Here is an 18430-nt window from a genome sequence, read left to right as displayed (position 1 = left end):
GGAATTGGGGTGGGGGGGAGATGAGGGTTGGGTGGAGGTGGGCAGAGCAGGGGAAATAGGGACATCTGTAATAGTGTCACCAATAAAAATAGAGTTAAAAAAGTAAATTGATGTGGTAAAGTAGATTTGCCTCTTCTCTTTATAGAATGAATATAAGCAGGACTACAACGAATGGTACAAAGGGCTTGGCTGGAGTCCAGCTGGTTCCCTAGACGTGGAGAAGGCCAAGAAAGCAACTGAATATGCCAGCGATCAGAAGTACCGCCAGCACCCCAGCAATTTCCAGTTTAAGAAGCTGACTGACTCCATGGACATGGTTCTTGCCAAGCAGAATGCGCTTAACATGAACAAGGTAGACAGAACAGCCGTCCTTCCACACAGTTCCCAGCGGGGCAGGGCTCACAGCTCTGGTTCTTGTCTGCGACATTTGATTCTGGGTCACCACTTCTAGAGGCTGGCAAACAGTCCAGAGCACGTCCTATGCCATTTTCTCCTGCTGCCCACCTCTTAGTTTTATTTCTCCTGCCCTTCTAATTGAGTTAAAAATCACTTTTTTCCCATTTATTGTATCTTCCAGTTATTGTCATTTTGATCCATCCTAGAAGATAGAAAACATTTAAAAGTTTATTTTTAATATCTGAGTTTGATTTCTGTGTCTTCTCTGAATGACATACTATTTTAGTTAATAAATTAATTTATTCTAATTCAAATTGTGTGCATTCAAATACTCTGCTATATTTTTTTCTTTCTGGTTTGTCCTCAAAAGTTATTCAAATTTCAAATGCTTTTTTTTTAACTTCCTAGCACTTATACACCATTGATTGGAACAAAGACAAAACCAAGATTCATCTGATGCCCGACACACCGGATATTTTACAAGCCAAGCAGAATCAAGCCCAGTACAGTCAGGTAAAGCCCCATAAAAACTTGGCTTGAAGCTAATTAAGTTTATTAATGATATAATGGTAAAAACACTGATGTAAATGCTACAGCATTGGAAATGGATGAATCAAACCAACCAGCCAAAATTCCACGGAGGCAGGCACTGATTTGTTTTTCTCAGTACTCATCGTGTTTGGCAGAGAGTGGGAAGGAAATAAATAACTGTTGGAAGAAAATATTGTATCAAACAGACCCAGCGTGAGTTTGGTTTTGCCATTTATAAGTTGTATAATATTGGGTCTAAACCTTAATTTCCTCATCCCTAAAATTGGGGCCATGGAAGTGCCCATGATATTGAACTGCTGTGTGGACCAAATGAGAAATTCCATGTAAGGCCCTCAGCACAGAGCCCGACACATAGGAAGTCCTGAACGGCGTTCAGCTGTTTTTGTTATTATTCAGTTTTCACACAAATGCATCCATTCAATGAATTTGACTCAGAAAGTTTAACTCACTTATTGCGCCTTATAAAAGGCATCTTATCACTTAGATAATTACTTTTAATTAATATTAAATTACTTTTATCACTTAGATAATTACTATTTGTTACCTGACTTTTTATTGTCAATTATTTTAACATCTGTGTTCAAAATATGAGTACACAAGCATGTCAGGTATATCGGGAAAGTTACCCGATATACCTGACATGCCTGTATTGTATCTGAAAAGAAAAGGCCATAGTCTATGATATCCTCTGGTGTTGGGGGTTGTCTCAGAGCCAGAAAATTGAATCCAGGTCACACGGTGCTTAGTCAATGCTCTATTAAACAGCTTGTTTTGTTTTTATCCATATCTTTAGAGATAAGGTGGGTGATGTTAGATTTACCTAGATCTCTATTCTCTAGGTAAATTTTTGTTCAGTAATCTGTTGGGGTTTTAATACACACTGAATAACAAACACTGAATCATGTCTTTAATTTGCAGAAACTCTATAAACTTGGTTGGGAAGAAGCTTTGAAGAAAGGCTATGATCTCCCAGTTGATGCAATTTCTGTACAGTTGGCCAAGGCTTCAAGAGATATTGCTAGTGATGTAAGTACCACTTTGACTTCCATAAGGGCCTGAATCAGGTACCTTAATGCTTCATTTTGTTAATCCCAATAATAAGCCACAAAAAATTCAGAAGACCTTGGCTATACAAAATAAATTACCAGAATTTCATAAGAAAGCACAACCTCTTAATCACAATCTTTCAAACCAAACAAAACAAGGAATTGGTTTGGAGAGAAAGACTGCCTAAAGACAGAATCTAACAACACATTCTAAGAATATAGGGAAGATTCTCCCTAATTCAATTAATTTGGGGCACTCCAGAAGTGTTGGAAAAGTAATTAGATAATGTATTAGTGCTGCTTTCTGGCTCGAAGGTCAGTACCTCATTAAAAGGAGTCAATGTGGTAATGAGACTGGACCAATAATGGCAATGGCGATGATTGCAAGTTCCCCAGAACATAAACCCATTTTCGTTTCAAGTTATGTGTTCCCCGTAAGGTTAAGATAGGGTAGGAATTAAAGAAATAGCATCAGTAACTTCCTAACAATGCAACATTTGATAGTACCTATTTTCTTTCCAAGTGAACCTATTAGAAACTTTTGAAATCTTACACTAAAATTAAATTAACTATAAATGAACTTTCTCACCATTGTACAGATTGTATCTCCTCTCGGTTTCAAATGGTTTTTGTATCTATAAAATTTAAGAACATTAGAGCAATTTTTATAAATACTTAATAAATTAAAATCATAGAATTTAGAGTCAGAGGATAACTTAAAGGTTATTTAATACAATCTCCCCATTCAATGCCCCAACGCCTCTCCATCTCCAACATGTGGGCATCTAGTCTATGACTAGTTATGAATGTAAGAGTTTTTGTGTCCAATTCCTTGTTGGATCATCTTGAATTATTTTACATTTTCTTTTATGGAACCTAACTCTGTTACCAATCAGCTACGGTTCTGTGTTCTAGAAACACCACAAAGTAGCTTATTTCCTCTTCCTCCTGATATCTCTTCAAACATTTCAAGTTTCTTACATGTTCTCCTTTGATTGTAGTTAATAATTCCTTCAGTCATCTGATCATTCTACTTGTGATTTAGATGCCAACATTTAGATTCAGTTGGGAAAACCGCATTAGGACTGGATGTAGAAAATGTAGAATTTTCTTTCTAATCTAACATATTGTACTTAGCTGTTTTTAATCATTTGTGCATTAAGAAATGGATCCTGAACAGGACAAGTTTATAGGACATAACCATGGAAACCACTAAAAATCTTGCAGCTTAATAAATTAATCTTCACTGTTAGGCCTGTTCTTTTTTTTTTTTTTTTTGCCATTCTACTTTCCCATTATTCCCTTAAGGATGTCATAAATACTTTATCAGACAATACCACAAAGTCAGCAAACACAATGCTAGCACACCCCAGAATATATTTCTGTCTCCAATTGGAATGAATTCCTCATCACAATCTCTCTTGATGCTCAGCTACATTATATTTCTTTGGAAGCCTGTGCTTCAGTTTTTACATTTCTTACTAAGTTAACATAGAATCCCTTCTCTCATTTCTGTTTTGGAAAAAAACATACAAACAAAGCAAATTGAGTTTAACATAACCTCTGTTTGTGTTAATAAAAGAACTGTTTCCTCTTATTTCAGTTTAAATATAAACAAGGCTACCGCAAGCAGCTCGGCCACCATATTGGATTCCGGAGTCTGCAAGATGATCCAAAGCTTGTGCTGTCCATGAATGTAGCCAAAATGCAGAGTGAAAGAGAATACAAGAAGGACTTTGAGAAGTGGAAAACCAAATACACCAGCCCAGTGGACATGTTGGGGGTGGTGCTGGCCAAGAAATGTCAGGCCTTGGTCAGTGACGTGGACTACAAGAACTACCTGCACCAGTGGACGTGCCTGCCGGACCAGAACGATGTTATTCAAGCTAAAAAAGTTTATGAACTACAGAGTGAGGTCAGTTTCTGTTAAATCTAATAGTTATATGTTACTTGTTACATCCAATGTCATATGAGTGGCCATTTAGTCATAGAGAGATGGAAACTAGAAAGAGGAGTTATTACTGAATATCTAAAATGCATGTGTTTGTAATGGGTAGACTCACTCGAGTCCAGGGTCTGGGTGAGAATGAGATTTTGATGGCTCACTTTGTGTTTTCACAGAATCTGTATAAGTCTGACCTTGAGTGGTTGAGAGGCATAGGATGGAGTCCCTTGGGATCTTTGGAGGCAGAAAAGAATAAGCGGGCTTCAGAAATCATCAGTGAGAAGAAATATCGTCAGCCCCCCGACAAGAATAAGTTCACCAGCATTCCTGATGCCATGGACATAGTTCTGGCAAAGACAAATGCCAAAAACAGGAGTGATGTGAGTCCAATTCTTTGAAAATGAATAAAATCAATCATAGTGCCAGATAGTTGGTAGGTGCTCAATGTAATTTGCTTAATAAATTAGTAGAATAGCATAGCATCACATCCCACAAAATAGCACAAGACAGCACAGTGTTTTATACTTAGTTGCTTCCTTTGAATTATAAACTACCCCACACTGAATTATGTGAAAATGGGTTAGCATCAGTTATTGTCACCCAGAGCTTGTTTGTTTGTTTGTTTGTTCAAAGTGTAGCAAGAAAACTATTGAACTTTTTTTTCATTGAAACTTGAGTGCATTTAAACCCCAAATTTTGTTGTTGTTGGTGCGTAGTGTATGCGAGGGAGACATTCTGAGTACCTTACACATGCTCAATAGAAATGTTGTAAAGAGATTATTTTCTTCCACATGATAATAATACATTTTGTGTAGCTGAATCAGGATACATAGACAATTATATATAAATATATTTATAAATGTATATAAATATATATACACACACACATATATATATCCCATCATCAACTTCCTTCTGCACAACTGACGCCAGTGTCTGACTTGTGCTAGGTGCTCAGTAAATATTTACTGAATAAAGTAATTTAAAGATAGCAGTATACAGTAATTCTGTGCAAAGAAAAAAAAAGCAGGAAGTAATCATAGTTGCTCAGTTAGAATCATGACCCTGAACATTATGAAAAGTTGAATTATGTGCACTAAGATTCTGGAACTGGTAAGAAAGTTTAAATCAATATGTGATAATAATTATTTGGGTCTTAGAAGGATCTAAATATATGTAATATGCAATATGCTTCATATATGGTTTTTAATATAATATATATAATCTCATAATCAGCTTACAGTAAGCATTTCATAAGTTGTAGCTCCTCACTTCCCAATCCACCTCTCACAGATTCCTTGAAAGTTTGGTATCCAAAATTTATAGTAAATGCTGACCTGTCAATTTTATTATGAAGGTTCAGAGGTTTTTGTTTTGTTTTGTTTTGTTTTTATTATGCAAATTTGAATCCAACCAGCTGGCTAATAAAACAACAAATTTATGCAGAATATTTCCCCCTTTGGAATCCAAGTATTTTTTTCTCCCCATGAAGCAGGACTGTTTACAAAGCTCTGAAGTAACAAGGTGGTCAGGAGAAAAACCCTGGGTCGTAAAATTGATCAACGTCCGTGTCTCAGGACAGACTCCCCAATAGCGTGCCCTGGTTCCAGGTCTCAGGACCGAGGCCCTGAGGCCCTTGAGCGTCCTGTCCCTCCTTTTGAATAGACGAATGCATCCATCTCAGTATAAACAAATATTAGCATTTTTTCTACTTTCCCTTGGATAAAAATGACACATGCTTTTAAACAAATGGTCCAGCTTAATGGTTGTCAACCAGGGACAATTTTGTCCCACAGGGACATTTGGCAACCCTTAGAGACCTTTTTGGTTGTGAAGTGTGAGGGTGGTGTGCTACTGGCATCTAGTGGCTAGAAGGCAGATGTGCTGCAAACATCCCAAAATGTACAAGATGACCCCCCACCCCTGCCCCTACCAAGAATCATCCAGTGTACAGCACTCACAGTACAGGTTGAGAAACTCTGATCTTACTTCATCAGAAAGGTTAGTGCAGAACCAGGATAAATGCATGTGGAAATTCACAAGCCTTGCTTTATTTTTGCCCCGAGGGTCTTAATCATCTTCCCTGGCTGATATGGACTGTAGTAACATGTTCAGGAAGGAGAAAAGGGCCAACCTCACACGCCTACACTGCATGCCTCAAAGGGAAATCAACAAGTTCAAGGAACAAAAACCTCTGAACTTTCATAATAAAACTGAGACTTAAAATGTTTATATTAAAATAATTTCAAGCATACAGAAACTTTGCAAAGAAAATACAAATAATTTACATATAAATCTTCAGCCATATTCACCAACTAACATTTTGCCACATTGCTTTTTTTTGCTTTCTCTCCCCCTCTCTCCTCTTTCATGATGCTATTCTATCCCTAAATTCTTTATTACATATTTCCTGAAAATAAGAATATTCCACAAGAACATAACCACAGTGCAATGATCAAAATTAGGAAATTAATTTTTAAACAATATTAGACTACAGAATTTATTCAATTTTACCACTAATATTCTTTAGAAAAAAATTTAAAAGTTATGACCCAGTATCCAACCAAAGATCACACATTGAATTCACGCATTGAAGATCACACATTGAAGTCATGTCTGTAGTCTCCTTGAGTGCAGACTGGGTCCTCACTATATCTTTGTCTTCCAAGTCCTTGACCTTTGCAAAGAGCACAGGCCGGTTAATTTACAGACTCGCCCTCAGCTTGGGTTTGTACGCTGTTTCCTCATGATTGGATGCAGGTTTTGTATCTTTAACAGGATAACGCATGTTGTATCCTTCTACACACATCACACCAGGAGATAATGGAACATCGATCGGTCTCACTATTGATCATTTTAATCTTTGATCGCTGGTTTAAATTGGTGTCTTCAGGTTTCTCCACTGTCATTACTATTTTATGCTTTGTAATTGATGAGTATCTTCTGGAAAGATTCTCTGACAATGTTAGTATCCTAGTTTTTGTAAATCAAAAAAATTTTTGTTTGGATCTCCTTCTGTGAAGAAAGACAGAGGATTGTTCTGGAACATACAGGAATTATTGATAAAGTCTCATAAAATATTCTTCTGGGAATCCTAATCCCCCAAATAATTATGGGGCATAACTATAAATAATAACATAGGAAATGAGACTCCCTATTTTCTAGACACACCTTGTCTATGTCATCTTTTCAGAAAATAAGTCCATCTCCCAATTTAACACTGAGGGATACTTTTACAACCCAACAGATGGAGAAGTGCTGCTCCGTTTTATCATCTTGGCAAAGGCTCCAATTACTTGGGTTGATTTCTTAGGCAGGGTTATCTGTAACTTGGAAAATCTCTAATTTGAAAGGCAATTATGTCCTAGATAAAGCAAGAAATACTGTAGCTATTTTCTGCTTACTAACTGCTTACACTATCAATCATAAATCTTAATTCAGATGAATTCAGTAATCCTGTTTCAAGTTAACTGTGTCATTCACTAATCTAACAACACCACTGAAAAACTCTTATTTCTCATTTTAGAGACTTTATAGAGAAGCTTGGGACAAGGACAAGACTCAAGTCCACATCATGCCGGATACACCCGACATTATTCTGGCTAAAGCGAACTTAATCAACACAAGTGATGTGAGTTTCCAATTCAGCATATGTTTTCAGAAAGCCAATTTTAACTGCTTCTAAGGCAGTACGTTTATTTGCAAGTTACTTCAAATGCCTGGGTTATTTCCATTAATGAACTACATGGGGCTTAGATTCCTCATTTACTGGCTTTCAGCTTGGACATCAGCACGATGCCACTCCCTGTCTCAGGCAGAGATGGGGTGCTGTCTGTCCCTATAGTCCCTGATTACACCGTCGTCATAATGTGGTGGTCTCTGTCACTCTCCCCTGTGTGGAGAGGAGCTCCTTGGGGGCATAGACAGTTACAGTGCCTCGCTAGGATAGTGCCTGACACACAAAATTCAACGAAATGCCAAATGAATCAGCCTAAAAACACTCTTGCAGGAGAATTTCATTTTTATTTTTATTGTCATCATAGCATAATCTCCTGAAATGTATAGACATAAAAATTAAGTACTTTCAAAACAAATTCTAAACTCTAATAGAAAGGCTTTAATATTAAGTAAGATATTAAAGTAATGCCACAAAGGAAGAAAAAAAATATATATATATACAAATCCAAAAATCAATAGGCATTTTAAACAATCTTGTTTCTAGATAAAATACATTAAATTACATTTTCAATTATGTAATTATGTAACAAATCTGAAAAAACAGCTTATTTCACTTAAGCTTTTAAAATTCAGTTATTTAAATTTCCCTCAAATAATCTTATATTTTAAAAATTATGAAAGACTATGTTCCGTACCTACAGATGTGATCCGACTTTGGTTGGCCTTAAACTGTGAAGTGGACTCCATTCCCCAATGCTTTAGCTGCATGGAAGAGACAGCGCATTAGGCATGATTTCCCCCACTAGAGGTGTTAGATGAAAAGGCACTGATTGCTCTTTGCTAACAAAAACTTCCAATGAAACACTCTATGTTAATTGGAAAACAGCACCCAAATGATATTTTATTTTCTTTCTCTATCAATTTACTTCTGCTCTATTCTCATAAGTATTTGAAAAACACTGACATTTAATTTTGTTGATGTAGGTAATTGAAGAGCTTTGAAGTTTAAAACAGAATCATTAGCAATCAATGGGGATAATTTCCAATTACACTTGGGTATTCTAGATACTATTCCCATGGACTCTTAAAATATTTAGCACATTGGACACATTAGGCTGCAGTTGTTTATTTCCCAAAGTGATCTTAATCTCTTAACAGAAACTCTATCGAATGGGTTATGAGGAGTTGAAGAAAAAAGGCTACGATCTTCCCCTTGATGCCATACCAATCAAAGCAGCAAAAGCATCCCGAGATATTGCCAGCGAAGTAAGACTTTATCCTGTTTCTATTGGTTTGATTGCAATTTATCATTCCCAGTCTCAATTTCATTTTAAATTGAACAAAATCTTTCAAGAAATAACAAATTAAAACAGAGTGAATGATTCCAGACCTGCAGTGTGGGGTGAGGATGAGATCAAGGATGCATTTATTTTGTATGATTTTGAGCTGGATTTAACCTTTAATCTTTCCTATAAAAAAGACCTTAAATCTGTGGCTTTCTAGGCTTAGTGAAATATCTGAAGTTAATGTGTTTTTTAATTTGCCAAAATATGGCAACATAAGTAAATCTTGGAAAGAATAAGACTTTTTTTTTTTCCTTTAGTACAAGTACAAAGAAGGTTTCCGCAAGCAGCTCGGCCACCACATCGGAGCCCGCAACATCAAAGATGACCCCAAGATGATGTGGTCCATGCATGTGGCCAAGATCCAGAGTGACAGGGAGTACAAGAAGGACTTTGAGAAGTGGAAGACCAAGTTCAGCAGCCCCGTGGACATGCTGGGGGTGGTTCTGGCCAAGAAGTGCCAGGGTTTAGTCAGTGACGTGGACTACAAGAACTACCTGCACCAATGGACATGCCTGCCGGACCAGAATGACGTCATCCACGCTCGGCAGGCCTATGAACTCCAGAGCGATGTGAGTCTAAGATTTTCCTTTGGCCAACAAAACAACACATATGCTTTCTTAAGCATCAAAGTTCCCCTAAAGTGAGGGACATTAAGTTTATACAACTGAGTTATACTTCCCTCAACTAATGGTCACACTCTATCCAGTCGCCCAAACATTAATCCACCAAGAAAGAACCAGCAAAGCCCCCAGTGCTTTGGTAGAATCTTCTAGATTGTTGGCCTAGAAGAGTTGGGTCTTTCTCTACATGTTGCCGTTTCAAATGTTTTTCAAAAGATTGCTTCTAATATGAATACTTTGTTGATATACAAGACATACCAAAATGTCTAAATTTCCCATGAACTCAATCATTAAAATATATGCTATCCTATACTATAATTTTATTTCTTTAGGGGCCTATTATTATGCTCATGCTTAGTTATCTGTCATTTATAATTTCAGAATTTGTACAAGGCCGACCTACAGTGGCTGAAAGGCATTGGCTGGTTACCTAGTGGTTCTCTGGAGGATGAGAAGAACAAGAGAGCTATGCAGATTTTGAGTGACCATGCCTACCGTCAGCAGCCGGATAAATTCAAGTTTTCTAGCCTTATGGACTCCATCCCAATGGTTTTGGCAAAAAACAATGCTATTACCATGAACCGTGTAAGTTCTTTCTTATTTGGGAGGAGTATTAATTTTGTCTGTGTGACTAAACACTGAAATCTGTTTTTTTTTAGAAACCTTCAATTCTTTTGTTTTGTATAAAAGTGGTTTTTAAGTGAGTGTTGTGCTTCTTACTGACACAGGACATCTGGACCAGAAGGTGTCACAAATACCAACCCACAGAGCATCCTCTCTTTACTCTTATTAAAAACCAGATTATTTGTAGGTGTGTATGCATTACTGGCCCACACTAGTCATGTCTTCTTTGTTTGTTTTAGCGCCTCTATACGGAAGCTTGGAATAAAGATAAAACCAGTATCCACATTATGCCAGACACCCCTGAAGTTTTACTAGCTAAACAAAACAAAATAAATTACAGTGAGGTAAGCAATGTATTCGTGCTGCATGCTATATTTTCCTTACACTACCTGCACTTTATAAATAAAACTTAAAATAATTTATATCTGTTTCAGAAACTATATAAACTTGGCCTAGAAGAGGCCAAGATCAAAGGCTATGACCTGCGGCTAGACGCCATTCCCATCAGGGCGGCCAAGGCGTCCAGAGACATTGCCAGTGAGGTAAGGGCACCTGAAAAGGTCTTGGCCTTCAGTTTGACAGATTTGTGAGGTTAAAGTTCTTGCTAACTGTTTTTCTCAGTAAATAGTTTAAAATAATGCTAATAAAATTCGCAACACAAAGGCTAAATCCTGGTGATGACTGAGTTCATAGCAACATGCATTTCAAAATTTGTCTATTTCCTGCGAACAAAAGCACTGGATACTTGACTATAGTTCAGACATCTTCTTGGCTTTTCCACAGGATGTGCCTTATATGCAACCAAACTCACTTTAAGGCTCCTTCCACACCCAGCCCATGCCTTAAGAACCAATGACCCTGTAAGGGCTGAATGAAGGGGACATATGATTCTATGTAAAGTCCGTCTGTTCACATGGACCATATGTCCCTGCATCCAGTGATTGGCTACGGATACTTATTTTCTTTAAAGTATAAACTTGCTCAAAATTATTTTTTATTTATTTCCAAAATATGGGAAGTGACCATCATAACTTAAAAATAAGTGTTCAACAATCACAGAAGTGTGAAAAGTATTAATATATACCAATATAATAGAAAATCTGCTGCCATTAAAGTCCATGTTTACAGAGAATATTTAATGACACAGAGAAATGCTTATATGATCATTGAAAAAAGCAGGTAAAAACCCATATACAATATGACTCAAATTTTAATTTTGTTCTCCCCACCCCTTCCTTCTCACTCACCACAAAAAGCAGTTTTTTTCAATTGTTATCCCTGAATGGCAAAATGTCTTCATTTTTATTTTCTTTTCTGTATACATATATATGCTTTATTTTCTAAATGGTTTACACGATATTTAGGGTCAAATCATTATCTTTTTAATGAATAGAAAAATGTGAACTTAGTAATTGCTTTTTACTAAACATTAAAATAGGTGACTATCAGCATTTTTCTTCTTCTAGTTCAAGTATAAAGAAGGCTATCGTAAGCAGCTCGGCCACCACATCGGAGCCCGCAACATCAAAGATGACCCCAAGATGATGTGGTCCATGCATGTGGCTAAGATCCAGAGTGACAGGGAGTACAAGAAGGACTTTGAGAAGTGGAAGACCAAGTTCAGCAGCCCCGTGGACATGCTAGGAGTGGTGCTGGCCAAGAAGTGCCAGGGTTTAGTCAGTGATGTGGACTACAAGAACTACCTGCACCAGTGGACGTGCCTGCCTGACCAGAATGACGTCATCCACGCTCGGCAGGCTTATGAACTACAGAGTGACGTGAGTACCCAATGGTGACAATGACACACGAGGATGGGAAATCAGTGAATTTACACTGCTTGGAGACAGTAGCAACAAGTGGCACCAAGTTCACCCACCCCCACAAAGGGGGGAATAGCATTTCTTTTTTCCTTGTGTAAATTGTTTAACCCTCCAGACCAAAAGGAATATTGTCTGATACCTGCCTGGCCACTAAACTAGATTTTCAAGAGGGCTCTTACTTTATTTCATATCCTTGAGATGAAAATTATTTCCCAATGCAGAGATAAATATTTATTGACTATTTGTGTCAACAGAATATGTACAAGTCAGATCTCCAGTGGATGAAAGGCATCGGCTGGGTTCCCATTGGCTCTTTGGATGTGGAAAAATGCAAAAGGGCAACCGAAATTTTGAGTGATAAAATCTATCGTCAGCCTCCAGACAAATTTAAATTTACCAGTGTGACTGATTCTCTGGAACAAGTGTTGGCCAAGAACAACGCCATCACCATGAACAAGGTGAGGCTTCAAAATTCAGAGAATCAAGGTAGCACTCCTCCTAAAGCTGAATCAAAGGAAAAGAAGCCTCATCAAGTAAAGAAACGAGCACTGAGCCCCACAAGACTATCTATCCATCCATCCATCTCAGTCTGATATGTTATTTACAATATTACTTCTGTGATTGTTTTATGCTTTTGATAAATAGCATATTTTATAGGAAATAATCTCTGCCTAAAAGATATTCTCAACTTCCTTTTGTTAACATACATTTCAGATTATCAGAAATATTTATTCTACTATGAACTGATTACTTGAAGAAATGTGTATATAATACATAATGTGTTAGAGTGCATAGCCTTTTGTTATTTTGTTTATATAGTTCTTGTGGCCCTGAAACTAAATAATTTTACACTGAACTTTTTTCTGATGACAGTGTATGTTTTCTTTGATAGCGCTTATACACAGAAGCTTGGGACAAAGACAAGACCCAGGTCCACATCATGCCAGACACCCCCGAAATTACGTTGGCAAGAATGAACAAAGTCAACTACAGTGAGGTAGGAGCCAATGCTAATTCTATAACATTTGCATGTTGTTTCTAACTTCAATCGATCTATTCCATGGTGACATAATACTAAATGACAACTTTATAAAGAATCTCTTTGTGCTCTGTGTGAACGCCATGTCCTGCATTTCCTAGTCACCATGCTAAACATCAAATTTCAAGTAACACAGACTATCATTTAGGAAGTACAAATTGTAAGAACTAATGATGTAAGCAGTGAGATTAGTTAGAGTATTTCCTTTTATTAATTTTTTAAATATCAATTTATTTAAATTTTTGAAGTGAGAAGCCTCCTCTTAATGGAAAGCTGTAATCTAATACAAAGATGAAATATATGTGAGTAGTGTAGTTATTCTTCAGAGAATCAGAATCTTTTTTAAAACCATAAATATTAGTGGTTGTTTTCATCACGTACAATATAAAATGAACAATAGAATTTAATTAAGAAAAGGATATTGGGCATTTTCTTATTAAGAAATATCAGTTTCTCATTAACGAGGCAAAAATCAGAATAGTACTTTGAGCCACTACTCCTACACTGCGCGGTAGAATCTGCGGGAAATGCCCTCTGTTCCCACCAGGGCCACCCTTGTCCCAGCCCTTACTGCCATCTTGACAAATCTTCTACTGCTGCTGAATGTCTTTCATCTGCTCCTCCAGATGCATTCGCTACCCTTTTCCACCCTGCTGTGCACCTCGGAAGGCTGATTATTAAACTTTGCATCAAATAGACTTCCTTGACCTTTGGCTTTCTGTTAAGTTCATCCAAGAGGAGGCATTGAAGGAGACAAGTGGGTGGAAAGAGAGAGAGGCCAGTGCGTTTATTCCCATGGCTCTCTCCGTAGGGACTGTGGCTTCACAATGGTGCTAGGCAGTTCTTTCCTAAGCCTACAGATCTTTCCAGATTCCAGCAACTTCTTGCCATTGTCCTTTTAGGAGTGTAGTGACCTCCTGTTGTTGCCAAACCTGGGGTTGATTTCCCTTGATCCTGCTCACACCTTTGTAAATAGTCCAGTCCTCAAACTACCTGGAATCAGTCCTTTTGGGCGTACTCTCTGTTTTCTCCCAGAATGCTGGCTGATCGACTCATCCCTTAAACCTGATCCCTTCACTTCTTCAGAGTTCAAGTTGTCAATAAAAAGACCTACTAACCAAACTTAGATTAATGTGCTAACCATGGTCCATGACTTTACTGTTTATCTTAGAAAGAAGTTCAAATGTGAGTCACATCTAACAAACCCACCTGTGCCCTCATTTCCTCCGCTTGGTTTTATTCATTGTTCTATCCCTCCTTAGCTTTTATTAATTTTTTTAAGTTAGGAAATTAGCAATAGACCAAATACACATTTATTTCCTTTCTCTACTACATAGCTGTGCTAAATATATATTTCTGTATATAATTTATTTTCCTGAATTGTAGTTTAAGGTCAAAATGTAAGATTTTTAATGAATGTGATTAAGGTAAGGATGAAAATGACAGAAGTGCTACCAATAACACGGAGAAAGAGGCAGAGAGAGGACCTGCCAGTGTGTGTATTTGCAAGGCCCACTTCCTTACTTTCTGTGAGCACAGGGCCATGTGCCCCCGTCGCAGCACAGATGTTTAGGCTGCGAGGTCAGCCTCTCCTAGTACAGCAGTCGGCACCCAATAAATAGGGTGCTATCCTGCTTTTGCTTAAGTGTTCTCAGTGCTTATCTCCTAAGTCAACCCATTTGTTCTGGAAATTCTGTTAGAAATGCTCCTGGTGTACTGACTCAAAGACTTCTCTCCGCAGACCCACATAGCCCTCTGAGGCCATGCAGACCAATCGGTGCCCGCTCCGTGGAGAGCGCGATAGCAACGGGGTGCCTCCCCTGCCACCGCACCCCGGGTTCTCTTCTAATCCAGACACCCCGAGTTCCTGGGCATTCCTCACATGACACCCCTGCTAGAGCAGGACTCGCAGAACCAAACAAAAGTCTGCAAGTGAGGAACGATCAGTGCAGAATATGGTTGGCGTCCCCTGTCCTCTTTTGGACATCTGGCCTCCGTTTCTGCGCTGTGTGTCTCTGGGCCCGGCGGCAGCTATGTCCCGTCTGAGGCACGTGGAACTTGGGATCAACCGAAACCCTAAGACGTCATGGGCTTAAGCTAGGTTTCCTCTTCCTGCATTTATACATTTGGCAATTTAAATCCCAGTTCAAAGATTAACATTTCTCTCTCTGCAATTTCTTCTTGTTAGATTCAGCCTATTTGTTTAAGCCCATGGAGACTTTTGGGACTCTCAGATTCTGCCAGATGATGTATTAGTTATTTCTCCCAGGTTTGTGCTCCCAGCGAGAAAAATAGTGTTTCTCTGACAGCATAGATCAACAGTATGTCACTCTTATGCAGGATGTAATTTAGAGAATTTAGCTAGGTTAGCCACCATTTTAAGTCATTCTATTTTGGAGGGGTGAAAACTGTAGTTTTAGTGCTTATATAACTAGCTGTTAATTGTCACCAAAAACTAAAAACGCAGAAGGCTTGGAACTCTAAAAAGTAAGATTATAGGCACCGACCTATACAGAACTTAGTGAATTATTTCAGTCCCCATCAGTTTGGGGGCATGAATGTCAACATCTTACTGACTTTTTTTTTTGCCCAAATTTAGAGTCTGTACAAACTTGCCCATGAAGAAGCGAAGAAGAAAGGCTATGACTTGCGGAGCGACGCCATCCCGATCGTGGCGGCCAAGGCCTCCAGGGACATCGCCAGTGATGTGAGTTGTCAGTCTTATTCCAAGGGTGTGATCCATCAGAGATGACATTCTCACTAAACTAAATCTTTAAAAATAACTTTTCTGGCCCTTTTGAAAATATGTCCTGATGTGTTTGTGTGGGATTTTTGGAAACCTAATTTTGAGGGAAGTGAAAAATGTGATATTCATAAGAGGTGTTTATAACCTTTAGGACACAGAATCTTCCATTACAACCGATCCACTGAGAGAGGGAAAGACCCATGTGTGTGGAAGTTGTTAGAGGTGGCTGCAGGCTTGGAGATGCTTGTATGAAAATTATCACAGTGCTTTTAGAAAGTGTAACTGAAAAACTTAAGTTCTCTCAGTGAGAATCAGGGCTTGGCTTAATGTAACATTTTAATATACAGTATTTTAAAAATGTAGATGACACTTGCCTTACAATCCACTGTTATAGGATTACTGAAAGAAGATCTGAACTGGTGGTGGTTGTTAACCGAAGCTCACACCCTTAACAATAGCTCCTGGCTGTGTAGCTCATACCTCCCAGAATAAAACCATCTTCCTTTCCTGGGGACTCAGGGAATTTTCAAGGAACAAACCACTGCTCTAAAAACTGAGACCCATATTCAGGAATATGGAAACACACTCTGCTGGGCCCTTTCTATTGGAAAATTGTGTTAATCACTCACTTCAGTTTATGTATGTTGGACTTCCCCTACAAATAAGTGGATTTATGTCAACAATAATAAATAATGAAATAATGACAACCAAAAGTATTGATAACTCTGTGCTAAGAACTTTGCATGTATTATTTTACTTACTCCTCATAATTACCCTAGGATAATAAACCCTAATAAATAGTGTTACTATCCCCTCTTTGTGGATTGCTTAAGCGGCTTGTCTAAAATCAAACTTAGTGGGTGGTGAAGTTGAAACTCCAGGCAACGTCATTCCTTTCCACTGTACCATGTTGCCTCTTGCTGACTCATCTACATTTTCTCAGCTTTCTTTAAGACTGGAAGCATGCATTTGAGACAACTGGCTCGGATTCCAGGACAAAGCCATTGGACATAGAATAATGAAAACATTGGCCCATGTGGAACCATGCCTTTGCTTGGAACATGCTCTACACAGTTAGGCTGCTGCAAAAGCTTAACTAGAACAATTAGTTTCAAAGTGATGCCAAACATTTGCCACCACCAATGAATGAATGGATCCATTATGAAATAATAAGTTCCCTCTGTTGCTACTGCATGTAGCCCTTGACCTAGAGTACTACCCTTGCAACCAGTCATGTCATTACTTACTAAACACACCGAGTCACCAAGTGCATCCCTTTCCTGACATGCTTTTAGTGCATAAAAGTCATTTCTCCAAGGTTCAAATGGCCTCTTCCCCACTTCCACCAGTAACCTCTCCCCACTGTGTGTACTTCCTGCCTCCAGAACTATTTCTTATTACCAGGCTATAAGTGATTTAGGGTATACACTACAAGTATACTGATTACATCTATTACTGGTTACCTTTGTGAACTTCTAGGGGAAAGGTCAGGGTTAGTGTTTATTAGCAAACATCAAGTTACAACTGAGATGTAAGCAAGATGATTTTGTACAGACTTGGGGCCTCTAAGATTTACAATAAAAACCTATTTGTACATTTTCATCTCAGTACAAATATAAAGATGGTTACCGCAAGCAACTTGGCCATCACATTGGAGCCCGGGACATTAAGGATGACCCCAAAATGATGTGGTCCATGCATGTGGCCAAGATCCAGAGTGACAGAGAGTACAAGAAGGATTTTGAGAAATGGAAGACCAAGTTCAGCAGCCCCGTGGACATGTTGGGGGTTGTGCTGGCCAAGAAGTGCCAGACGTTAGTCAGTGACGTGGACTACAAGAACTACCTGCACCAGTGGACGTGCCTGCCGGACCAGAATGACGTCATCCACGCTCGGCAGGCCTATGAACTCCAGAGTGACGTGAGTACACCCTCTGTAGAACAGATCTGTGTGTAGAAATAAACTACACAGAAATTATTCTTTGTATACAGTTAATGGCCTACCCGAACCAGGATTTACTGAATGATATTTAAATATTTGACATTTGAGTCAGTGTGTAGTTTTATGACTTTATTGTGAATATGTAATAGGATTTATAAGGAAGTGAAGCATATCAACTGGACTAGATCTTATCAAAGTAAAACTGGAATTATGCAAATTTAGAATTCAGGGTCCGCCAGAGGGAGACTTTTTTTTTATTCTTTGAAAGGGAAAAGAACACATTTTAATTTTTTTAAATTACTCTGATACTGGGTTTTAGCTCTCGTTACAAAACAAATGAGGCTGTAATTAATGGAATACTAATGCCTGCTACTTTGCTACATACTACTCTTCTAAATGGTATTCTTATGAAATGAAAAAGCTGCTGTGCCTGGAAGCTATTGGATCATTTAGTGACCCTTGTTCCTCTTAGCGTGGCTCTCTGTGTGGAGGGGTCACATGGTAGTGGCAGGCTTAGCACCTGTGAGAAGCAGAGGCACCCTCTCAAAACAGTGTGAGAAGCCCATTTCCTGCAGCATATATTTTATAAATGTTTAAAGGAATTATTCAACATTAGAGGACTTTGGAGAATAAAGCAAATTAATAATAATAATACATTAATTGGCTGTCCCTAGAAA

At 38.3% G+C, this 18430-nt stretch overlaps 1 protein-coding gene across 15 annotated transcripts in view; it reads left to right on the top strand.

Annotated features, from left to right (window-relative positions):
• NEB (nebulin) overlaps positions 1-18430 on the top strand; it is a 197269-nt gene that overhangs the window by 68289 nt on the left and 110550 nt on the right. For all 15 annotated transcript variants that reach the window (XM_053918664.2, XM_053918673.2, XM_053918671.2 and 12 more), the window contains exons 50-65: positions 146-352; positions 805-909; positions 1867-1974; positions 3598-3909; positions 4116-4319; positions 7466-7570; positions 8776-8883; positions 9221-9532; positions 9965-10168; positions 10447-10551; positions 10642-10749; positions 11674-11985; positions 12282-12485; positions 12920-13024; positions 15666-15773; positions 17421-17732. In XM_053918664.2, the coding sequence (XP_053774639.1) occupies positions 146-352; positions 805-909; positions 1867-1974; positions 3598-3909; positions 4116-4319; positions 7466-7570; positions 8776-8883; positions 9221-9532; positions 9965-10168; positions 10447-10551; positions 10642-10749; positions 11674-11985; positions 12282-12485; positions 12920-13024; positions 15666-15773; positions 17421-17732 (2919 nt within the window). The remainder of the gene's footprint in view (positions 1-145; positions 353-804; positions 910-1866; positions 1975-3597; positions 3910-4115; positions 4320-7465; positions 7571-8775; positions 8884-9220; positions 9533-9964; positions 10169-10446; positions 10552-10641; positions 10750-11673; positions 11986-12281; positions 12486-12919; positions 13025-15665; positions 15774-17420; positions 17733-18430) is intronic.

This window comes from Desmodus rotundus, chromosome 2, assembly GCF_022682495.2.
Source record: "Desmodus rotundus isolate HL8 chromosome 2, HLdesRot8A.1, whole genome shotgun sequence".
Classification (NCBI taxonomy): Eukaryota; Metazoa; Chordata; class Mammalia; order Chiroptera; family Phyllostomidae; genus Desmodus; species Desmodus rotundus.
Note: the sequence above shows the minus strand (reverse complement) of the source record. Positions and strands in the feature narration are given on the sequence as shown.